Here is a 25565-nt window from a genome sequence, read left to right on the forward strand (position 1 = left end):
TAGAGGTTTTAAATTCAGAGTAGCTGAGTGATGACAGTGGTCAGTTCTCCTAGAGGTGTCTGCTGGTCCTGCTGCTGGAGAAGGTAGATTGAGAGCCAGGGTGGCTTCAGTTCTTAACAGCTATTCTGCCATTAAGTATTTTAGTTACCTCCTGAATTTACCTGAATTAACTGCTAACCAGGCAGTTCTTAGACTTCTTGGAAAAACTAAACTTGCTTTTCTTTTCTCCCCCATATTTAGTAAAGTATCTTTGAATTCCACAAGCACTCCCTCAGGTTTGTAAAACATTTTTTTCTGATTTCAGAAGTACCACATTGTAAATAAAAACTATAAAGAAACAAACAAACAAACAGAAAACAACAACCTGATACTTGGAAGATAGAAGGGAAAAGAGACTCCCCTCCCCCCCATTAAGTAATATTTCTGTCCCAACATCATCATTGTTGAACAATTCAGTGTATAGCTTTGTAGACCTCCCACATGGGATTCTCTACATAAGTAGCTGTAGGTAGCTTTTGAAGGCCAAGTGAGAAGTATAGTATACATAAACTGTACAGTTTGTCTTTCCAAACAGCTTTTCCCCAGGGTATTACAAATTTATACCACAGTTAAAATCTCCCTACAGTTGTGTTTGGAAAGGACTTTCCAGTGATGTCCAATGAGACTCATAACTAGATAGAAGTTCTAACGTCACTGGGATCTTCTAGAGCCTAGGAGGAACCCCTGAGATGCATGAAAGTGTGTTTTGTCAGAGGTTATTTAGACTATTGCATTTGTTTGGTTTTGAGTTAGGATGTGGTGGGAGAAAAGGAAAGATCTGAGGTAGGAGGTACTGGCAGCTCAGAGAGGGTGAACCAGACCTCAGGGGGCTGGGCTGGAGACAGGTAGAGAGAATTTGGTTTCTGGAGGAGAAGGAGGAAGCAGGAAGAGTCTGGAATAAACTAGTTACTGGTTTTGCCTCAGCTAGCCTGGCACTGATAGATTGAAAAACATGGTTCTTAGAGTTTGAACATTTTACTTGAATTAATGTTGGATTTTGTTGGATTAGAAAGTGGTAAATGTCATAGGGCTGTTAAGACATCATAAATAAAAACAGTGTCTGAGGCAGTACAGGTGGTTAGCATTGAGGTGGTTTGGGAAGGGCTACCATATCTTCCTGTTCCTCCTCCTGTTTCATGAATTCTGCCCTCAGTGTGAAAGAGAGCAGTAAACAGAAAGCTTTAAGTGGACCTTTCTTTCTCTCCACAGTGTTCTCTCAGAGGACCAAGACAGTTACCTTTGTAATGTCACCTTGTTTAGGAAGGCGGTTGATGACTTCAGACACAAAGCCAGGGAAAACAAGTAAGATGATTATTTTTTTGTTTTTTAATTTGTTAGATCACCTGTAGACACAGTACAGATAATTTGTATTTCCCTCCCCAAATTTAGATTCATCGTTCGTGACTTCCAGTATAATGAAGAGGAGATGAAAGCAGATAAAGAAGAAATGAACAGGCTTTCTACTGACAAGAAAAAGCAGTTTGTATGTGTTCTTAATATTTAGTATTATCAGTGTTGAGCAGAAGAAAAAGCAGTATTGCTATTTCCTTTTTATTTAAAAGAGAAGAAAACTGATTTTACTTTTAAGACATTTGATTTTAGTTATTTTTTCTATTAAAATGAATTTTTTCTAAGCAAAACTTAGATCTGTGAATAGTTATCTTGAAGTCCATACCTTAAAATTAATTACTCTAAGTCCATATAAGGAATTAATTTTAAATGCAGTGTTAATGCCTCTATAGTGAGGAATTATTTTAATTAAATAGTACTTCTTTTCAGTAAGAATTTTCATTTTCTTGAGGCAAATTTTTTTAATGCTGCAATCATACTGAACCAATTTCTGTTTAAACCACTGGAGAGTTACTATGTTTTAGGCAAAATGGGGGAAGGGCATGGAATTGTGACAAGGGAAGATGGTGTCAATTTCCTTGTTATTTTTAAGTGCTGGATTATTGTGAAGACTAGAAACTTGCATGGAAGGGGAAACCCGAATGAGTTGAATATTTATTTCTCTTATGATGCAAGAGAAGCAAATTGTCAGTACTTTATAAACCATATCCTCTCAGTTGGGAGAAAACTAACCCTGACCAATAAAACCAACTTGTTAAAAGGTCCAGAGCCTTTTTAAAGAATAGATACTTTATTTTTTATTTTTATTTTTTTTAGATTTTATTTATTCGAGAGAGAGAGGCAGAGACACAGGCAGAGGGAGAAACAGGCTTCATGCAGGGAGCCCGATGCAGGACTCGATCCCAGGTCTCCAGGATCAGGCCCTGGGCTGAAGGCGGCGCTAAACCGCTGAGCCACCGGGGCTGCCCAGAACAGATACTTTAACCAGAGATTTTCACTTTGTCTTAATTGGTTGGTACATCACATGAGCCTAATGATGTTATCTAAATAACTTAGCTGAACTGATCATGTACGTCTTTTATGTATTGAGAGGCAGTATTAATTTTTTTGAAATCTGTTTTTTTAAAGGAGTATTTTTATTTAGTACTGTAAATAATACTGAATATTTTAAGTTCAAAGAGAAGTTATTTTATGTAGTAGAATCATTAAGAGTTTAGAATATGAAGAGGATTAAGGGATCTAGATCAACATCTCTGATTTTATAGATGAAAAAATTAAGACCTAGGGATATGTATTGAATGACTTACTACGTAACTGTTTATCCTGTTCCCAAGAAGTTGTTTGTACATTGAATTCTGTTTTAAATGTCTGAAATGTATTGCGTAACTTCAGGTTTTTATAATTTGGTTTTCAAACCTAGAGCACATCTATATTTTGTATTAGTTTATATATATATTAAAATGTATAACTTTGTTGTGTAGTGAAGAGGTTCCATGAATTTTCACGTCTACTGAGGTTATAGAGTAGTTGCTGACCTTTTTAATCTTATTTAAGATCAAGTGTCCAAGATAATGAGAATAATGAAACATTTTTAAAGTGAATTATTATGTGATTTAATTCTGTATATTCTTATTGAATGGTTGCTCCTTTAAAAATATTTAGTTTATCTCTAATTGCCATTTTCAAGATCAGATTTGTGGTGATGTTTTCTTTTTTCCTTTTTATAGGGACCACTTGTACGGTGGCTGAAAGTAAATTTCAGTGAGGCATTTATTGCATGGATTCATGTGAAAGCGTTGAGGGTTTTTGTTGAGTCTGTTTTAAGGTAAAGAAAGTTACTTGAAAAACTTGGAACTGAAGAGTTTATAGATCTTTTTGCATTAGACCTCTTTGTTACAGCACACAGTCCAGTAATGGGAAGTTGATGTGGAAAAACCAAAGGGACACCATGAGGCAGAGATTGTATCAGACATTTATATTAGTCTTGTTCTTTTTTTTTTTTTTAAGATTTTTTTAAAAAATTTATTCATGAGAGACAGAGAGAGGCAGAGACACAGGCAGAGGGAAAAGCAGGCTCCATGCAGGGAGCCTGATTCGGGACTCAATCCCAGGTCCCCAGGATTAGGCCCTGGGCTGAAGGCGGCACTAAACCGCTGAGCCACCTGGGCTGCCCACTAGTGCTTATTTAAAAGAAGATCTTTTACATACTTAAGTGTAGTTTGGTACACACTATACTGATGATTTATTTGACATCATTGTTTCGTATTGACCTGAAATACTTTACTATTCTGAGATACTTAAAAATCTCAATCATCTTGTGATCCTCTTTACATTTTGCTCATATTAGAAGTAGTTCAAAATCCTTACCTGCAGCCATGCTATTTATACATTTCATGGACTTTTCAAGGTATGAGTAATTATGTTGCTCCTTATTGTGAAGGTGTCTCCTCTAAGTGTATATATTATTGCTGTTTCCTGAGGGCATTCATATATTATCTTAAAAATTGAAGAAAAATTAAAAGTAATTCCTAGTAGACAATGGGCTCTCATTTAAGGAAACATTTCTAGTGGAGTGAGGACCAGAGAAGATTTGAGTTTCTTTGTATAGTAGTTGAACTTGTAAAGGTGGTCATTGAAATGAGATGCCGTGTCTCTGTTAACTGTGATTAAAGAAGACTATGAGAATATTTGCTTTGAAAAGAAAATCTCTTTATATGTTTATATTTGTGTTATATACTATATGTTTGCTTCCTTATAAGGTATGGTTTGCCAGTGAACTTCCAAGCAATGCTACTTCAGCCCAATAAGAAAACAATGAAGAAACTAAGAGAAGTATTATATGAATTGTATAAACACCTAGACAGCAGTGCGGCAGCTATTATTGATGTAAGTTCTTACTAGGCACCTTTGTAAAGTAGGAACTGGAATGAATTTCAGAAAAAAATTATTGGAAGGAGAGAATGGAAAGGGGATAGTAAATATTGTATTTTTAATCTTTTTTTTTAAATTACTTTGAGGTTCTCAATTTGTTAGATAAGCATAGCAAGTAATTTACATTGTTTACCCTGTTTTATACTAGTTAAGAGCGGTGCTTTGCTTCTAAGCCAGTCATTGTCTTGCTATAGATCAGATATTTATAGCTGCAGAAATAAAGAAGCAACCAGTGATACTACTTGTTTACCAAATTGCAGAGAAGAAAATAAGTAGTTAATTTGATTGTATTCGGTACAAGTAGTGAAGTCAGTAGAGGAGTGTTTTGAAGGGAACTACCATTTTTCTAAAGTGATGTATTTATATCTTTTTTTTATATATATATTTTATTTATTCATAGAGACACAGAGAGAGAGAGAGGCAGAGACACAGGCAGAGGGAGAAGCAGGCTCCATGCAGAGAGCCTGACGCGGGACTCGATCCAGGATCTCCAGGATCGCGCCCTGGGCCAAAGGCAGGCGCTAAACCGCTGCGCCACCAGGGCTGCCCTATATCTTTTTTCAAACAAAGAGTATAATCAAAGTGTGTGTTGTTGCTATTGCCATTTAAAATTGTAGTGGGCTTTTAGTTCATATTTTTAATTTCAAATATCTTATTATTTTCCACTTTAGGATGGTAGTATCTTACTTTTGCATTAGTTAGAACCTGTGAAACAGGTTTTTTGATAGAAGAAAATGCAGGAAATTGCTTTCTAGGTTTTCATTAATTGTCAATAAAATACAAGGTTCAACTATTTGATACTCAATTTCCTACCAGTATATTCTTTTTTTTTTTTTATTAAAGATTTTATTTATTTGAGAGAGAGCATGAGTGGGGGCAGGCTGGGGGAGAAGCAGACTCCCCTGCTGAGCAGGGACCCCAAATGCAGGGCTCTATCCCAAGAGATTGAGCTCATGACCTGAGCTGAAGGCAGATGCCCATCTGACTGAGCCATCCAGGTGCCCTTCCTACCAGTATATTCTTTTTTTTTTTTTATTTTTATTTTTTTAAGATTTTATTTATTTATTCACGAGAGACAGAGAGAGGCAGAGACACAGGCAGAGGGAGAAGCAGGCTCCATGCAGGGAGCCCAATGTGGGACTCGATCCTGGGTCTCCAGGATCACACACCGGGCTGCAGGCGGCACTAAACCGCTGCGCCACCAGGGCTGCCCCCTACCAGTATATTCTTAAAACATGTAAATAATAAGTGATATCATTAAAGTATACTTAGTTTACTTCTGTTCAATATTTTAATAAGCCATGTGTCTGATAAAGTCGATATCTCAAGCCTGAGATTTAAAAAGTAATTTTATGCCTTATGCACAAAACAGGATCATAAGGTCCTGGTTAAACACATTCAGGCTTTGGAGTCAGTGAGTGCTTAAATCTGGCTTCACTACCCACTGTATTAACTCTGGCAAAATAGGAGTAATAATGCCTAACTCAGATTAAATTAGCATAAACACATAAACTTAGCTCAGAGTAGGTTTTCAATAAGAAGGTAGATGGTAATACTTAATTTCTTCTTTTTTTGATTTTTGTAAGTACTCAATTGGATAATTGTCTGATTTTTCTGTAGGCTCCTATGGATATTCCGGGCTTAAACCTGAGTCAACAGGAATACTACCCCTATGTGTACTACAAGATTGATTGCAACTTGCTGGAATTCAAGTAAAAATGAGCTCCTTCCCAGACAATCCTGTCCTTGTGTTGGTGTATTCTAACAGATATAGGTTGTAGTATGACAGTACTTTTAACTCTCTATTGTCCTTTGCTTGCTTCTGCCCCCCTTTCCTAGGTGAGTTCTTCCATAGTGGTCCATCTCTCAATATTTTCTTCTTAAAGGAAAATAGGTATCTTACTTCTTTTTATTGATCAGGTCTGTAAATGTGTACTAAAAAAAAAATCAGAGTTTATTTATAAACAGAATAGTTTATTTAAAGAGAAGGTCTTTCTTTATTGATATTCTGGTATGCATTAATTCCATTTGTTACTGTTGTGCACAAAAGCCTTGTTTACAAGGGAATGGTAAATGTTTATACCATTTTGTTCACTGTATTTAGCAGACATAACTGTCTAATAGTTACTGAATCATGATGTAAAGAAATGTGATAATATTCAGGTATGTGCTTTCTGAATGTTTCAAATTACAATCTGTGAGCACTGTTGACACCCACAGGAGATAATAAAATTACCTGTGCAAAGGTGTATTGTGGTGTGTATAACTTCGCAAGATTATAGTTCAGTTTGAGAGTTTAATAAATGAGAGCATAGCTGACTTGCTATGCCGCTTCCCGGATTTTGTTCTGTATCAAGGGTTGACCACTTGACCACTGTATCAAGGGTCTGACTCACATATGATTTAAGTGTGCCAATTTTGGGTCACAGTACAAATGTAAAGATTATTTTTCAATATATGATGGACATTTACATTTGGACACTAGATTTTGAGTTCCCTCAAATAATTAGGAAGTAGGGCCAACTTGGAATAAAGTGTAGCAAAACTGTGTAGCTTCAGTCATTTGTTCTGTGTCTTTTTTACATACTTCCTTTCTAAGATTTATTAATTATAAAAGCCTTCGTTTTGACCTATATATCATTTATCACATCATCTGAAAAGAGGCATTCTTTGTTTTAAAAATCTCTGAAATGGATGACTTAGTTTAGCATCCTGAAGGAGCTTCTAAAAGAGGTTTTTGTGGCAGTGCTACCTTTCCTTTGCCCTCCCAGGCTTGCAGATGGAAGAAGGAAGTTTCTGTTTTAAGGGCATTTTTTTTTTAAAGATTTATTTATTTATTTATTTATTTATTTATTTATTTATTTATGATAGACATAGAGAGCGAGTCAGAGACACAGGAGGAGGGAGAAGCAGGCTCCATGCCGGGAGCCCAACCCAGGACTCGATCTTGGGACTCCAGGATCGCGCCTTGGGCCAAAGGCAGGCGCTAAACCGCTAAGCCACCCAGGGATCCCCTTTAAGGGCATTTCTAAACTATGCCTATTTCTTCTAGAAATTAGCCTCCTAAATAAATCCTTTTTACTTCAAACATTTATGTTGTTGTTGTTGTTGTTGTTTTTCAAAAGAGGTTAACTTCAAACGTACTCAGAATTCTAGAAAGTAAAAAATGAGAGATGACCCTTCCTGCCTCCCAGATTTCTTCTCAAGGGCATGTATTCTTGTAGACCCTTTTCTATATTTCCACAGCATATATATTATACACATGCAAACGTAGTTTATTTTAAAATAAATGTAGGATCAAACTGCATATATCCTGTTACTTTTTTGTTTATTAGTAATGTCCAAAATCTCTGGATGTCAGTCTATCTAGAGCTACATCATTTTTTTCCACTGGCTGCATGGTTTTCCATCATATATTTCTGCTACAATATAGCTGACTTGTTGGATATTCAGGTTATTTTTTGTTTCAGTCATAACACACACTGCTGCAGTAAACCTCCTTCTACGGGTATCTTTTTTTTTTTTTTTTTTTTCCTACGGGTATCTTTACTTGTATTAGTATTTCTGTAAGAGAGATCCTGGACGTGGGGTTTGTAGGACATAGGGTATAATTAAAGTTTTGATATATGCTCCCAAGTTCCCTGTCAAAGTTCTAAATTTAAGACATGTTAAGAATGCAGATTTTATTTTCAATTTTCCTTTGGATAAGAGGAAGCTGAAAATGTTTGGTTTTGGTGTCAGAAAATTCTGGTTCTCTTTGTTTGCAGGTGTTTTTTGAGTCTTGGTATCTGTACAATGGACATAATCTGTGATGGAGGATGTGTTTTGACAACTTAAGTAAAGGATTGGTAGGCCCACATGATGACTTTAACATTTTACCTGGATTGTAATATTGTTCTGACATGGGTAGGTAGGGATTGTTTCAAGTTTAAAGTCATAATGTGTGTTTGGAATTCAGGACTTTCACTATAATTTCTCTGAGAGACACAGGGTGCCTGGGTTGTAGCTGTGGAGCCCAAGCCTAGTTCTGCTACTGATTAGTCCTGTGGTCTCCATGCCCAGTCCCTCCTTCCTAGAATGGGGATAACTAGACTGTTATTCTGTGAAAGCGATCCCACCTGCGCGTGTAGTGCTTTGAAATGGTGCCTGGTACATGATGCACATGTACCCAGAATCCTAGACCAGTGCCTCTAGCTTCTTTTCACCTGTGTTTGATCTGGGAATTTAAAGGTCCATGACATTGTGGAGTCTGAAGGTTAGAAGGAAGTAATTGCATGTGTGTGGTGGGGGTAGGCAGAGTTTGTGTATGTCGTATGATGTTAAAGCAATTTGTCTCTGAGCTTCAGTCCGTGTTGGGCTTTTTATATTGTCCATGGTAGCTACCATTCCTGGGAAAGCATTCTTCCTATTCTCCGCATCTTGCCTTGTTTCAAGGCTTCAGAATCTATTGGTTCTCCTCTAGGGTAGAGCTCAGATAACAGATTCACTCGACATTTATTGAGTGTTAGAGGCCATCTGCCAGCGCTATCAGTACCGGTTGCCTTGCCCCTTCCCCGTGTTCTTTGTGCCGGGAGGACTGGTGGTCCCATGCTACTTGTGGAGGCTTGGGGCAAAGGACTTTAGTGCTTTCTTTGCTAGATCTCACAGATTTTGATTTAGAGTCCGAATTCAAACCTAAGATTTTTTTTATATATTTATTTATTCATGACGGACACAGAGAAAGGCAGAGACATAGGCAGAGGCAGAAGCAGGCTCCCTGCAGGGACCTGAGATCATGACGTGAGCCAAAGGCAGACACTCAACCACTGAGCCACCCAGGTGCCCTCTTTTTTTTTTTTTTTAATTTTATTTACTCATTGGAGAGAGAGGCAGAGAATGAGCAGGGTGTGGGGCAGAGGGAGAGGAGAAGCAGGCTCTTGCTGAGCAGGGAGCCTGATGTGGGGCTCAGTCCCAGGACCCTGGGATCATGACCTGAGCCAAAGGCAGCCGCTTAACTGACTGAGCCACCTAAGCGCCCCCAAACCTAAGATTTCTGACTTTGGGGCCCTTTTGTCCATATCATGCCTCCTGCCCTCTACAGGGTCCTATTATATGAATGAGCCAAACACATTCCTTCAACTTAGTCCAAGAAAGACCATGACATAGGAAAAGAAAAAGCATTAGATGTGGTTGATGAAATATTAAATTGTGCTAGTATTTGGCAGGAACTTTGGAGCCCAGACCTTTTTTTTGGCGATGGGTAATGAGGCGTCTAGTGGTTGCATGCTAACTTCAGTAGCCCAGGTTATTCAACCTGGAAGGTTTTCCTTCCTGCTAAAGTTGGTCTTAGGCAGACACTATGTGGTCTGAGTGGAGCAGATTCCCACGTAGCATTTTGAATGAGCACATACCAAGTAATACCTTTCAACTAGTACTTTGTGCATCACAAATACAAAACAAACATTAATTTTTCTTTGCTGTCACTTCATATTTAATTAGTTGGAAATAGAAGAAATTGATCTAGATATGAAGTTACTCTCCTTTATTCTCAGCTGCCTTTTTTTTTTTTTTTTTCCTTAAATCAGAATAACAGGGTGCCTGGGTGGTGTGGTCCGTCGAGTCTCCGACTCTTGGTTTAACTCAGAGTCATGATCTTAGGGTCGTGAGATCGAGCCCCGTGTCAGGCTCCATGCTCTGTGCATAGTCAGCTTAAGACATTTCTCTTCCTTTCCCTCTGCCCCTTCCCCCCACCCCCACCTCCTCTCTTTCTCTCTGAAATAATCTTTTTAAAGTAACAAATACACTAAGAATCATATGTACAAGTATTATAGAATAGCTTATAATGAAAACCTTGCTACTTTTTTTTTTTTTTTTTAAGATTTTTATTTATTTGAGAAAGAGGGCACATACCTGAGAATGAGCTCTGGGGAGGAGGGGCAGAGGCAGAGGGAGAGGCAGACTCCCCACTGGGCAGGGAGCCCAACGTGGGGCTCTGATCCCAGGACCCCAGGATCATGACCTGAGCTGAAGACAGATATTTAAGCAACTGAACAGCCAGGCACCCCTAAAACCTTGCTATTCTATAGGGAAAAAGGTGGGATTTTTTTTCCTTCTGGTTATATCAGCAAAAGATGGTTTATCCTAGAAGGTCTGTAATAGTATTATGTTCTAAAGGAAGTGCATTGACAACTTTCCTAATTCAGTTGTCTGTAAATTGAAGTTTACCATTTCGGTAATGTAAACTTATTTAGGGTCTTTATTTTTCTAGCCTGGATAAATTTAGATTAATATATGAATGTAATTCTGGCTTTTTTTTTTTTAAGAAATATTACCCACCAGAACTATTTTATTTATCAGCAGATTCACTCTTAGAATAGTTTTTTATCTGAACCCCATCACTTGTGGGAGAAAAAGGGAATGAGGTTAAACCATGGAAGTGATCATCAGTAGGGAATAGCTCCTGGGATGGTTTAGCTGGAGAAGAAGGTGAAACAGGTCAACATCTTTCATACCAAGAATGGTCAAGATAATGCAAGAAGAAAAAAGTTTAAAACGAAGCAGAAGTGTATGAGCAAACACAAATGATATTTTCTGACAGTTGCTTAATATTGGAATTGATTAGATCCACAGCAGTTCTTTCTTGGGGAATTTAATAAGAATGCAGATTCATTGCCAAACTCCACAGGGATGTTTGTAAGTCTTGTGTAGGTCCAAGAAATAGTCTACATTTTTAACAAACACCCAGGAGACTCAGATGCTGGTGATCAGCCAGCTAAATGAGACTACCCTTGAAAGAGTCTTCCTCTGAATCCCCAGATACAGTCATTGACTTAGGTTTGGAAGCATCTTGGGGTCTAGTGCAAATAGTGATTTTTCTATCTTTCATACAGACTACGTTCAGTAGGATCATTAGGAATAAATCAGCTTTTCCTACTCTGCCACCTAAGGTAGCATTCCAACATTATTAACAGAACTGGAAAGTTCTGCTTTTGCAGAAACTGATCATTGTAGGTATCCTCTACCCTCGAAAGGCCATAGAATATCAAATTGGAATTTGCAGGAACTGTCTAAAGTGACCAAAGTCACATGTATCTTTTATTTGAAAACCCAATTTGGGTGTGATTTATCCAGCTTATAAAAGTTTAAAAGAACAACCAGAACAGCCTTTCAAAGAATGGTTTGCACGAAGAAACAAAGCCAAAGGATATTAAGACAAAAGTGAAAAAAGTTGGATGCAACAAAGAATATTGTTGATGTTAGACCAAACAAGGAAAAATCGTATATATTTGAACTTGAAAATTTTCTTTTAACCAGAGGATGAATAGAAACTATCCAGAATATCCAATCCAAAGAGCAATTTTGATGTATTTTGTGGCTTCCTAGGTATGTGGATGACTTCTTTGGATAGTTCTGTGACAAATTATTCGTAATTACTTTTTTCAATAACACAACTTGCCATATTTTATATTTTACTGTCGAGGTACTTTCCTGGGCTGATTCTCAGAGTAGTTACAGGTCAGAACAGGTTTGTTAGAAGCATTAAGTCACTGGTTTCTTTAAAAAAGAATTAAGACTATACAGGTACTACACTTCACCACAAGAGGGCGCTCTGGTGCCATTTAGAAGCAAACCTGTCGTTTAACCTCCAGTCTCCCTCATGGTTGGTTATGAAACATACAATCCTCTTAGAGAAACCCACAAACACTGGGTAGTGTTCTGATTTGGGATATTTTGTTACATAATAACATTAATGTTGTTAATACAAAGTTCTCAGAAAACTTTAGACAACTTCTGTTAATTTTGTGACTTAAACCAGCCTGTGCGTGTCTTTGTGTATAGACAGTGTTTAGAACCCAAACACTGGTGGCCAGCCAGTTTTCCCCAAAGACAAAATGAAAAAAAGTAAGGATGTACTGATATGTCTGTCTGTGTGTATATCTGTTCTCTTATTCAGCAAATAGTTTTTGAGCTCATACTGTCAATCGGGCATTGTTTTAGGTCCTGGGAGTGTGATGCTGAGCAGTGAAAAAGCCCAGTGCCTAGCACCCCAAAATGAGAAAAAGTACTATAATTACTGATCTGTGGAATCAATGGCCTGGAAACATCCTTGAGGATATCTGTCCAGGAAAGTCAAACTTGAATGTCAGTCAGTGAAGAATGGAACACTCCCCCACCCCTGCTATACGACCATGATCATAACAGTTGGCCTGGTTTAGCACTGTCCTAAACAACTTTCCATGATGATGGACATTCTGTATCTGTGCTACGCACTGTGGTAGCCTATGCCATATGGGGCCATAGTCCACTTGAAATGTGGCTGGTATGATTGAGGAAGTACACATTTAATCTTATTTAACTTTAATTAATGTAAATACCTAACTGTGGCCAGTGGTTACTGCATTGGACAGCACAGGCCTAGTTGGTCATGCTTGAGTTGGGAGCTATTTTGCCTTTGAATTTCCAAAATGCCCCACGTCCTTTGGCTTTTTTTGTTCCTATAACTGGAAGAGCCAGCCTAGCCTAGCTTTTGTTCACTTGATTGCCAGGTTTAATTTCCCTACCAGCCTGAGAAACAAGGAAAAGATTGCTTTCTGAGTCATTGTTGTGCCTCAGGTTGCTACAGACAGCTTTCACTTCGATCACAAAAGACTACATATACTTTGTAGTATATGTGCATGAGGGTAAACTTGCAATATTGAAAGATCAAAAGCTACTTCTGATGGGAAATATTGAATCAGCAGAATTGGAAACACAGCTGTGTGGTTCTGATGGGGATATAATTTCTTCTGCCAATCAGTGCTCACTTAGCACTCATTGTGTGCAGGGCATTCGCTATGCCAGGCTTTGCAGGGAGGCATCAAGGAGATGTTCAGCACATGTTCTTGACATTTTTTGGTCTCCATTGACTCTTAGGAATTCGAGAAGTTCATAATATAGTGAAGCAGTCCAGGTCTCTAGCAAGAAGAGTGACAATTTACAGGGAACCCTTGGAAAGAGGAGAACTGTATATGAAAGGGTGGCACCTGTCTATGGGTTGTTTTCATCAGTGGTATGTGGGCATGGATTTTGCCTCATTCTTGAGCCCAGTGGCACTACCCTGCAGGACAACTGGCCAAGGGAGGAAGGAGTGCACTCAGAAAGCAAGCTCCTGGGGCAGCCCGGGTGGCTCAGCGGGTTTAGCACCGCCTTCAGCCCAGGGGTGATTCTGTCTGGAGACCCAGGATCGAATCCCACGTTGGGCTCCCTCCATGGAGCCTGCTTCTCCCTCTGCCTGTGTCTCTGCCTCTCTCTCTGTGTGTCTCATGAATAAATAAAATCTTAAAAAGAAAACATTTTTTAAAAAAATTTAAAAAAAAGAACGATAGCTCCTCCCTCGAGCCTCATGCTCCCACCTCTGCTGTTTGCTCATTGTCTCTCCCCCACTTTGTGGCCAGGCACTCAAGTATCCTGGAGGTTCTTTCCGCTCTCTCCTTCCAAGCTCTTCCTCTCCCCAGTTTGTCTTAAGAGCCTCCTAACTGGCCCTCTTGTCCCCTCTCTGCTCACCTTCCTATCACCCTAGCACTGCTGCCAGGGGACTGTCGGGTCACTGCTCACAAATCCTGAAGAGCTCATCTACCCATAGAATAAAAGTCCCTTGCTTCAAATTTGGACTGTTTCCTTTTTAATTTAGCTTCTGTATGTGTTTTCTGAAAGCAGGATATTGCTTAATGTTTGTTTTTAATTTTGTCTGCAGTTCCTTGATGGGGGAATTTAGACCATGGGTATTTGTCATGAATGTTCTATTGGTCTGCCTTTCTCTTCTGGCCTCTCAGAGCTGGCCATGTCTACTAGGTCTGAATTCTATTGTGATCTTGGGTGGCTTGCCCCTTTGGATCAGACTCCATTTCTTCATTTGTAGAAGAGATGAGAACACTGTAGGATTATTGTGAAGATTAAACCTCATGAGATGTTCAGATTTTTTTGACAAGGTACATACATAGAAGAGGGGACTCAACATGCTAAAGGCCATTTCTGTTAGTAATTTTTATACTACTTGATTTTTTTTTTTTTTTTTTTGCTTCTTGGCTTCTCTAGCTTATGTGAATTGAAATTAGTTTCCCTTAGAAGACAAATTACTCATTAAAAACCCACCAGGATCATATGATGGACAATTCCAACATGTGTGTATGTCTCCCCAAAAGATTTGAAAACATAGATTGACATAAAAAGTTGTATGTAAAAGTTTATAGCAGGATTATCATAACTAAAAAGTGGAAACCCAAGTGGCCATCAACGTATGATAAATGAATAAACAAACTGTGGTATGTCCACACCAGGGAATATTACTCAGCCATAAAAAGGAACTAAGTCCTGTTCCTTGGCACAACATGGCTGAACCTTGAGGATGTTGTGCTGAGTGAAAGAAGCCAGGCACAGAAGGTCACATATTGTCTGATTCCCATTATATGAGATGTTAGGAGTAGACAAATCCAAAGACACAGAAAAGAGATGAGTGGTTGGTGAGGAGACCAGGGAGAGGGAAGGGATTGGAAGTGGCTGCTAATGGATACAGGGTTTCTTTTGGGGTTGATAAACAGGTTCTGGGATTAGATAGTGATAACTGGACAACCCTGTGAATATACCAGAAACCAGTGACTTGTATGATTGAGGATAAATTATGATCCATGTGTTATTTCTCAATTTAAAAACCTACCAAGAATGATCTCAAATTTTCTACAAACTCTCTCAATTCTTGGCTCATACGTTTATGTCTACATACTTTTAAAAATCGATTTGAATTCCCCGAGTGAAAGAGTTTCACATGTTAGGGTTTTACTCCTTTCTGTGGTCTTGCTTTCATTCTGGTTTTATGGACTTCTTTTCTGTCAGTCTCTATTTATCTTTTGTGTTTTCCTTTGTCCCACGCATCATCCTGGTGAGACTTGGCAACAGTAGCTGCCAAACCCCTCCTCTTTCCAGGATGGGTGCACATCTGTTTCAGGGAACTCTGATGTCACTGGTTGCCAGGTCAGCACTCAGCCCCATTCCCCGCAGTCTCTGAGGACAAGATCCATTCTCTGAGACTTTACTGGCCTGATGGTTTAGCATACATGTCCCTGATGACGTGTCTAGGCAAAAGAATCCTTAGTTCATCCTTTCCTTCAACAACCAGTCACTGACTGAGGACATATGTTATGAGTTCTGTGAGGGCAGAGTCCTTCACTCAGCAAATAACTAATTTGTTGCTCAATACCCAGTGCTGGCAGGAGCATATCAGTGAGGAGAGGGCCTCTGGCCACGTAGAGCTCACCTGCTAGTGGTTGATGGCAGTGGACACAATGAGATAAGACCCTTCACTTCTGAATGTGAGGTGATAGTGACCTGGGCTGGGAAGGGGTAAGGAGGGCTAGTGTAGATAAGGTGGTGAGCTGTACCCTGGAAGATGCCAGCCAGAACCAGGGGGGAGAATATCCCTGGCTGAAGAAACTGCACTTGCAAAGAGCCCAGGAGGGAACTGGCTCAGAGGTTCGAGTGGCAGGTCAGCGTGGTGACAGCTTCGTGAGCAAGGGGGTGTAGAAAGGTTGACACAGGCAAGTGGGGCAGGGCTTACAGAGCGTGATGGGGAACTGTGATTGTGTTTGGATACAAAGGGAACCCACTGTATGGTGTCTAATTTACATTTTTCAAGGATCGTGACAACAGCAGTCTTACTCATGTGTTCACAGTTTCTCACATCGCATTTGGCACGTTCATAGTGGGCACTGGTTTGTCCAGTGGATGGGCCCATGGAGTGCACACCGTGCCCAGAAGGGTGCCTGACTGCACCCAAAAGCTCTTCACCTTGTGTCACTCTTTTAAGAGTGTTTTGCAAAACATACTTAATGCTCTCCTGCAAATGTCCATGAAGATCTAGGCAGAATTTAACAATTTATAAACTTAGTACTGATTTTTTTTTGCAATTGCCCTAATTTCTTCAAAAATAATGGTCATTGCATGTTTATAAAATGAGTTAGCATTTGAAGTCATATTTGCTACATCACTAGCTAATTCTGCACCTGTACTAGGAACACAATAGTCCTTTGATAAGAGCCAACATGACAGCAGCATTTTTGGGGGATGGAAGGGGCACATTTTTCCATTGTGCCTGAATTTCTTGCTTCCACACTCTTTAGGAAGGAAAGTTGTCTTTTTTTTTTTTTTTTTTTAAGATTTTATTCATTTATTTTAAAGAACATGAGCAGGGAGAGGGGCCGAGGGAAAGGGAGAGAATCACAAGCAGATTCCATACTGAGCATGGAGCCCAATGCAGGGCTCTAATCTCAGGTTCCTGAGATCATGACCCCAAGTGGAAACTATGAGTCATTTAACCGACTGAGCCAGGTGCCCCCGGAAAGTTGTCTTTTTGCTTCAAAGTGCTCCAGCCTTTTGCTGGGAGACAAGAGGCTATGATCTCCACTCACTAACAATACAGGAAATGAAAATCTATCACGTAAATTGACGCCTCTTCAGTCATTTAAGGCACCCGTTTGGCTCGGCTATGATGGATCCTTCACATTCTTCCAGGGGAACTAACGCAGCTTTGGAGAGACATGAATGCTGGGGTATATGAGTAGGCTGCCTGAGAAGTGTTCGTGTTGGTTCTGGAAGGGGGCCTGTGCTATACGTAATTCTGCTGAGAGGAAGTGTCAAATTTTCCATAGTCCGAGCTTTCCAGAACTTAGTTGGCTGCTTGCTCCTGAGTCAGAATTTCTTTTCTAAAATAAATGATTTGGAACACTCTTATCTTGCCACCCAGACACACAGCTACAGTTCCTCCTGCCTGGGAAAGTTAACTCTCCAGCTGTAATACAGTACACAGTGTTGTCCTTCCAAAAACTCACTAAATTCTACATCAAAATTGTGAAACAGCAATGTTAATTAGACTCCCCTTTGCCCCCGGCCCCCCAACTTTGATGCCATTGGGCTTTTTCCTTGCCTTTGTTTCCTGGTTTTAGCCCCTATTCTTTTTTCTTAATTTTGTTTGGTCAAAATCTTTCTTTTTAACATTTGTGATCCCTTTGGACTGTTCTACCTTAGTAATTCCTCTGCTTATTCTTTCTTTCTTTTTTTTTTTCTCTCTTCATTTCAGAACACCCCTTTCCCACGAACCTGCTCTTTCTCCTGCAAGGATTGCAGTTGAAAAGAAAGTTGAGTTGCCTAGAACTTCATGTCACTGAGCAGCCATTTCACATCCTTTGTTCAGTCAAGGGAATGAATGATAAGATCACGCAGTTAGGCAGTGTATTCATCAGGGCCTCGAGAGAAACAGCACCCATGTGATATATGTGTGATCCTTGAACAATGTGGGGCATAGAGGTGCTGACTCTGCACCCCACACAGTCAGAAATCTGTGTATAACTTTTTCTTAAAGTTTATTTATTTGAGAGAGAGAGTGTAAGCAAGGTGGGGAGGAGCAGAGGGAGGGGGATAAGCAGACTCTGCATTGAGTTCAGGCAGGGCTTGATCCCACAACTCTGAGATCATGACCTGGTCAAAACCAAGAGTTAGGGCCACTTGGGTGCCCCCCCCCACCCCCGAACCGTGTATAACTTTTGACTCTCCAAAAACTTAACTTGCAGTCTACTGTTGACCAGAAGCCTTGCCGATAACATGAACAGTTGATTAACGCATATTTTTTGTGTTAAATGTATTATATACTGTATTCTTTACAATAAAGTAAGCTAGAGAAAGTATTAAGAAAATTATAAGGAAAATACCTATATAATACTGTACTATGAAAAAAAAGTCCGTGTAAGTAGACCTAAGCAGTTCAAATCTGTGTGGTTCAAGGGTCAACTGTATGTGTGTGTGTATAAAAGGGATGTATTATAATGAATTGGCTCACAGGATTATGGAGACTGGAAAGCATAGAATTTCCAGAATCAATGTCCTGATTTGAGTCTGAAGGGCAAAACTGCTGTAGACCCAGGCAGCATGGATGTCCTCGTTCAAAGGCCATCAGGCAGGAGGATTCTCTCTTACTTGGGGCCGGTTGGCCTTTTGTTCCATTCAGGCCTTCAACTGATTGGGTGAGACCCACCCACATTAGGGAGAGCAATCTGCTTTACTCAAGCCCACTGATTGAACTGCTAATCTCATGCATAAGCACCCAGAATAATGTTTGACCAACTACCTGAGCACCCTGTGGCCCTGTTAGATTGACACTAAAGTTAACCATCAGGGCAGCTATTTCTTTGCAGGAACCACACAGTCCTGGGCTGGGAATCGTATGCTGTTTGGTATGTATAGAAGCTGACCTCAGTTCAGAGCTGGGACATCATTTTGTAGTTTTACACCACTCTGCCCTTAAGTTCTGGTCACACACCCTCTTACCATGTTCTGGATGTGTTTTTCACTGGTTGCTGGTCCGCAGCCTCTTGTGCACCATGGGAACCCCAAATTTCCTTATCTTTGAAGACCTCTTCCTAACTCCTGCCCCTTTGCTGTCCATGTGAGATCTGGCATCTACTTTCACGCACGGGAGAAACTGAGACGCGGACAGGTCTGTTACTTTGCCCAAGGTCACACAGCTATTGAATAGGCAAACTGGGATGGCATTTGAAGTGATGGGTCTCATCAGTCCTGGGAGCGCCTTGGGTGCCAGGCACCTTGCCCAGCGCCAAATGCCCTTCTTTCCCCAACGTCTTCACCTTAATGCTGCTCTGTCCTTTCTATTTCTGGAAGGATGTGCCCCATTCCAAACAGTATTTCTCTGCCCCTCCCATGCAGCACTGCTCAGATCTTACCTGTCCGGTGTCCAAAGGCCTCTGGCACTTTGTTTCTATAATTTCCTTTCCTGTTTATTTTTCCCCTTTATATTTGTGGTATATAAACATAATTCTGCTCTTTCGTTCTAAAAACTCTCCCTTGACCCCGTGTCCCTCTTGAGCTACGACTGATCCCTTCCTTCTCTTCCTTTTACTCCCCATTCTTTATTTTTAACTCCAAAAAGTCCTCAGCCTGCTGAGACCCAAACTACTGCCATTCTGCCCATCCACTGAAATTGTTCCTGGCAAAGCCGTGGAAAGCATCTTGTTCAATGTCGTGTAGTGGCTGCTCTGCCTGACTCCAGAGCATCTGTCGCTGCTGACCGCCGCCCCGGAACTCTCGTTCCTTCTCTGTTCTTGCGCGGCTTTCCCCCACCTTCTGTCCAGCCCTTCCAACCACAGTTCTCACACCTGACTGTGCGTGAGCATCACCCCGAGCGCTTGATGCACTCAGGCTGTGGGCCCCACCCCAGGGCTGCCAATTCAGCAGGTCTAGGTGGCCCCAGGGTTCTGCATCTAACCTGATTGCAGATGCTGCTGCTGCTGCTGCTGCTCCAGAGACCACACTTTGACACTGACGTTGCATATTTTCCAGAACGTTCTCTCATTGTGACTTCCCTTAGTGTCATCCTGTCTGTCCCATGGGTTCTGGTGTAATATATTTTCTGAAATTCAGTCTCTCATTTCCACATCTCTGTAATCTGGCAGGTAGATATCCTTTGAGATTGTCTTCAGTACTTTTAGGAAGGGGCACTTTGGCATTTGGGACGTGACAATTCTCTGCTGAGTGGGACAGTCCTGTGCCCTGAAGGATGTTTGGTCCCACCCAGGCACTGGAACAACCAAGACAGCCCCCCCACCACTATGCACCCCCCACCCAAGTTCCAAATGCCCCCAGGGGTGTGGTGCTGTCCCCAGTTGAGAAGCAGTAGGTTCTTCCATCCTGTGCTTCCTGTCAGTACAACAGAGACCTCCCCCTTCTACTCAACCTGCCTCCCTTTTAATTGGTCACCAAATTCCATACATTTATTTCTAAAATAGCTCTTAATTCTGTTTCCCCTTCTGTAATTAAAAGCACAGGTTTTAACATCTGGCTCCCTGACAGGAGTTCAAATTAAAATCCTAATTTGGCCATTCAGTTGCTGTGTGACCTCAGGCGAGCTAACCAACTTCTCTGAGTCTGTCTCTCCAATCCATAAAAAGAAGCTAAGAGCTCCTTCATAGGGTTGTTGTGAGGATTAGCACTAAGCACTGTTCCCTGACGCAGATGGGGCCCTCGGCAAACAATGGCTCTCTACGGGCCTGATCATGTCTGCCTTAGACCAGTGCAGGTCCCGGACCCTTGCTGGGTCCTGCTGCCCAAGGAACTTTTAAAAATGTAGCCTGGCCAGGCCACTCTGTGCTTAGGAATCTTCATGGGTTCCCACTGCACATACATTAAATTCCTTAGCGTGGCCTACAAAGCTCTTTGGAAATATGATTCCAACCCAGTTTTCCAGCCTGACTTGTCTGTCAACCAGCTCCCCCCCAACCCCCCACCCCACCAGCCGTGTGCTCTCTCTGCCCCCGAAGGACTCCCCACCCCTCCTCTTCACATCTCTGCGTTTCTGCTTTGCCTGGGAAGCGCGCACTCCTCCTAGGCCAGCTCCGGTGCCCCTGCCTCTTTCTCTGTGAAGTCTTTCCCCCCGTGGCTCCTTTTGCCCTCGGCTCCCACTGTGGGATGTGTGTGCCTCTTGTTTGGCGTCTGTTGTCTTTAGCTGACTCCCAGTTGTTCACTCGCCGAGTGCCATGTGGTGGAAGGAGCACGAGCTCTTTCCCATGACCCACACCTTGGGCTGCATCCTGACTCATCCTCCGCTGCGGAGGCGTGTGACCCTGGCACGCAGCCCCTGTGTTCGTGATAGTACTTGGGTTCTCCTGTCGGCCTCGCTGGGTCAGATGAGATCACATCACTAAGGCACCTGACTCAGTTCTCAGGGGGGAATAGTTTGGCAAACCGCTGCTGGGGGCTCTCCGCTGCCCTTAGACCTTTCCCCCCTGAGAGTCACCTGCCAGGGACATGCCAACTGTATTCGTTTTCTGTTGCTGCCATAACCAGTCATTGTGGACTCAGTAGTTTTGACAACACAAGCTAGGCAGCTTACAGCTCATCAGGTCAAAAGTCGGACAGTCTCACCCAGTGACAGCAGAATGTTGGCGGGGCCGGGAGGCTCTAGGAGATAATCTGTTTCCCTGCTTTCCCTGCTCTGTTGGGGTCGTTGGCAGATTTTACTTCCATGAGGGTTGTAAGACCAAGGTTCCTGTTTCCTTGCCAGCTGTTGGCTGGGGGCCGCCCTGAGCAAACAGCAGTCTGTCTCTGTCCCTGGCGTGGGGCTCCCTAGAGCCTAAAACCAGCCACAGGGCGCCCAATCTTCTCCGTCCACCAAGTCCCTTTTGCCACGGAAGATGATGTATTCACAGGTTCCAGGGACTACAGTGTAGATATTTTGAGAGACCTTATTCTGCTTGCTAGCATCCCTCTAAACCCTCTGAAATATCCCTGTGAATGTTATTCCCTTTCTTGATGGCCCTGTGGTCCTTTTCTTCCAAAGAATCTTCTATTTCTGTGATACCAGACAGCTCCTCTTGTCATGGTGAGCCGGGCAGTTATTGGTTGTTTCTGGCAGCCCAGATCAGGTCCTCCTCCTTTGGGTGATGGTACCTGTGTTCTCAGTGTGTGTCAGGTGGTGCTGGGTTAGCTGGCCGCTCCGGGTGGGCCCTGACCACACAGCTTGAGAGTGATTGCGTCAGGGGTGGGGACCCAACCCACACCCGGCCCCTGAGACATTGACTTGGGACTTTGCTGGGACTGTTGAGCGGGAAGCCTTTCTCTTTCCCACGAGACAGACAACTGGAGAGAATGGCAGTGCAGAGACGGAGGTGGTTGCCTTGACATCACCAGGATAGGAAAAAGGCCGATCTGGAAAATCAAAGCAGACCTAGAAAACTGGAAGTCCATAGATTTCTGCTGACCTAGTTTGAGCCTGGATTTAGAATTTTCTGAAGCCTGATGTGTACCTGGACTTCCAAGTTATAACATACCAATAAATTCCCTTTTTTGCCTCAGCAGGGTTGAGTTGGGTTTGTGACGATGATGTGTCCTGATGAAAACAGTGAGCAAAGGTGGAATGACAGTTTGTGCCTTCAGATAATGTGGTCTCTCTTCCAGGTCTTCACTGAGATTTTGTTGAAGGACCTCATCATACTGCTGGTGCTTGTTATTCTGGAGTTTATCTGAGGCTCATCAGCTCCTACAACTTAGTGAAAGAATCTCTTTCCAGTGATACATCTAGTTTCAGTGGTTGTTTACTCAGTCTTTAAATTTTATTTTATCTTTTTAAAGATTTGTTTATTCATGAGAGACACACAGAGAGGCAGAAACACAGGCAGAGGGAGAAGCCGGCTCCCTGTGGGGAGCCTGATGCAGAACTCAATCCCAGGACCCCGGGATCACGACCTGAGCCAAAGGCAGACGCTCAACCACTGAGCCACCCGGGCATCCCCAGTTTTTAAATTTTAAATGAATAGTTAGTTCTGTGCCAAGCTGCAGTAAGAAGGTGTGTCTGCTTCTAGGGAGATGTTGGCAGGATTAGTGAATTCTTGTACCCCTGGGACAGGGCCGGTTTGAGTAAGGGCTGCAATGCCCAACGAGAGGAGGGAGCCTGGCCGCTCCTCCTCCTGCCTGCACCCGGGCAGCCTGCTCACCAGACCCGGTGCTCCCAGGCAGCCCGAGAAGGACCAAGCACAGACGCATCCATCCAGGAATCCCTCGATGTTTGAGGGAGACCCACTTGCTGAATGGGAGGCTCTAAACTCAACAAAGGAGAAAATGACAAGGAAGGAAATGTGAATCAGATGAGTAGAGTAAGACTTTTTGAACAAATAGATGAAGATCCGTCTTTTTTTTTTTTTTAAGATTTTATTTATTCATGAGAGACACAGAGAGAGAGAGGCAGAGACAGAAGCAGGCTCCCCACAGGGAGCCCAAAGTGGGACTCAATGTGCTTAAATATCTTTCACTAAGGAAATCTTAAGAATCCAATTGCAACATTTTAACAAATCCTCCAAAAGCTGGTTAATGTAATGTGCATAGCATGGGGGGGCGGGTTTGCACACACACTTGATAGACGTTAGCTATTATTCAAGTTAATAAATGAAAAAGCAAGTTGAAGAATATAGTACATGACTATATTATTAAAACAGAGAGCAGAACTCCATCTTTCTATATAGACCTATGTGTCTGTAAGTGCCTAGGAAAGGCCTAGAGCCACTGCTGGGGAGCCCACGAAGATTTTTACTCTAGCTGGATGGTGTGCATTTTTTACACCGAGACCATATTCAAGTCTAGCATTACTTTAATTAACACAGATTTGGGGGGGAGGGGTGGTTAAAGTAAAGGAAGAAGTAATAAAAGCCCATGAAGCCTGCTTTTATAATCTTGTCTGTAACATGGGGATTTGCTTTATTTCCCTAGCCCCGGTAGTATAAATGACTTTTAAAATATCTTTTGTATTAATCCTTGTTAATGTATAACCACCATTTGATCCAGTGTTTTTGAGATGCAGGCCAAGATCCCTTTGGTGGGGAATGGAGTATGGAGGGGTTCAGTCAGCACTGAGAGAGAGAAAGAAAGAAAAGAAAGAAAGAAAAAAGAAAAGGAAAGAAAGAAAAAAGAACAAAGCAGGACAGAATAAAATAAAAGTGTTAGAGTGCTTCACAAGTTGTAAGGGTAAATGCTATTTAGTGAAACTTTGTCAGTGTAATGTATTTCTTGCTGCGGCTTGTGGCCCTAAAAATTTGATAAAACACTAAATCACTTTCTTCCTGTGAGGCTGCTAAACAAAACTGAATTTTTTTCCTTTTGTGTATTTGCAGAATACATCATCTTGAGTAATTATAAACACTAAAGCAAAAAAGAAACACACATTGATTTACTCTTGTCACTTCTTCAATAAGTTCAACTTTGAAAAGCAGAACCAGAAGAAGTTGTAAATGAAGTAGGAACTTCTTCTGCTCCTTCTAAGTGCTCATTAGCACCATCAAAGAGTCTCTCCAAGTGGGGTTTGAGAAGCTGCTTCGGGGTTCTACAGTGCATCATCATTCCTTCAGCAACTAAATAACCTGTCCAGCATTTCTTTCAGCCTAGATTCCTGATTACAAAATATCAAAGACATTTGGAATCATGAGTATTTCAGATGTGTCAATAGAGGATTGAGAAGTCATATCACATGCAAGGAAGAATTTGGAAGGTGATTTTCTGAAGTCCCGTCTAGGATAGGCATACAGTTTGTTTTCATTGTGCAAAAATATAGTTATATTGAGTCTCATAAGCCTAATACATTGTATTAATCGTGTAGAATGTGTTTAATAAGAGAAATTTCTGATCTCAGCACACATGACCTACATTTACACATGGAGACTGAACTGTCCCATCTCACTGCTTTCCCGGATCCCAACCAGCTCATCTTCCTCATCCTCTCTTGGAGCTGAGTTAGCTCTCTGCAGTGTGGGACTCCTAAGTGGGTATGGAAGAGCCTCAGTGTGAGGGAGGGAAGGCAGTTCCAGCAAAATCTCGCTCCAATATGTCTAAAGCCAAACTAATTCAGTTATCTTTCATATCTGTTTTTGACAAAAGAGAACAGCTTAACTGATACATAATACCAACCCATAATTGTTATTTTTATAATACATTACAGTGTGTGTGTGTGTGTGTGTGTGTGTGTGTGTAGTCCAGTATAATTATTTTAATGTCCTATTTGGTATTCTTTTCTCACCTATTATATTCTTCTTTAGTGTGTCTAATTATCCACCATTGATTTTGCTGCAAGTGTTTGCTCTATTCCCTTTTAGTGAACAAGGAAATACAACTAGAGAGAGACAATCATGTTATTTGAGCCCATTTTTACTCAGCAAAATGGCGCTTCTGCTGTTTGGCTCTAAGAAACAGTAAATCCTAAATAAAGCAACAGCCAGCCTTGCCTTATTTACTACTGACAAATTCCCCTACCAGCTTTCTCAGAACCACATTCTATTTCCTTTTTTTTTTTCCACATTCTATTTCCAATCCATATTATTCCTTGGATTATTCCACTTAGACTGGTCATTGGAAAACTGTGGTTTTGAAACCACACTTTTCATCATATTTTGCTCGTGACCATTCTGATGGCAGGGCCTCAAGTGGCTAAGGGCCTTCATGTTCTAGGATGATGGGGGGGCTAAGAAGTGCCCTGTGTCTTGGTTGGAGGGGTAGCAAGGAGTTGAATCCCAAACAAACCCTCCAGTGAACCCTGCCCCTGAACCCTGTGTCAGTCACAGTTGCTGAGGGAAATACAAAGCCAAAGGAAAAAAATTCCAACCCTGGAGAAACTCATGGGTTTTTCCTTTAGTGGTACTGAAAGGATTCAAAATATCATTTATTCTCCAGCTCAGGGGGCCCTTTCG

At 41.5% G+C, this 25565-nt stretch overlaps 1 protein-coding gene across 4 annotated transcripts in view; it reads left to right on the forward strand.

Annotated features, from left to right (window-relative positions):
• ATP6V1C1 (ATPase H+ transporting V1 subunit C1) overlaps window positions 1-24454 on the forward strand; it is a 60017-nt gene extending 35563 nt beyond the window's left edge. For 3 of the 4 annotated variants that reach the window (XM_077846849.1, XM_077846848.1, XM_077846847.1), the window contains 7 exons: window positions 1249-1341; window positions 1429-1522; window positions 3117-3214; window positions 4149-4275; window positions 5941-6032; window positions 8088-8168; window positions 24000-24454. In XM_077846849.1, coding sequence (XP_077702975.1) covers window positions 1249-1341; window positions 1429-1522; window positions 3117-3214; window positions 4149-4275; window positions 5941-6032; window positions 8088-8157 — 574 coding nt within the window. In that variant the 3' untranslated portion in view covers window positions 8158-8168; window positions 24000-24454. The remainder of the gene's footprint in view (window positions 1-1248; window positions 1342-1428; window positions 1523-3116; window positions 3215-4148; window positions 4276-5940; window positions 6033-8087; window positions 8169-23999) is intronic. The other variant, XM_077846850.1, reaches the window with a different exon arrangement.
• The last annotated feature ends 1111 nt before the right edge of the window (window positions 24455-25565 follow it).

The sequence above is a fragment of the Canis aureus genome, chromosome 14 (genome assembly GCF_053574225.1).
Source record: "Canis aureus isolate CA01 chromosome 14, VMU_Caureus_v.1.0, whole genome shotgun sequence".
Lineage (NCBI taxonomy): Eukaryota > Metazoa > Chordata > Mammalia > Carnivora > Canidae > Canis > Canis aureus.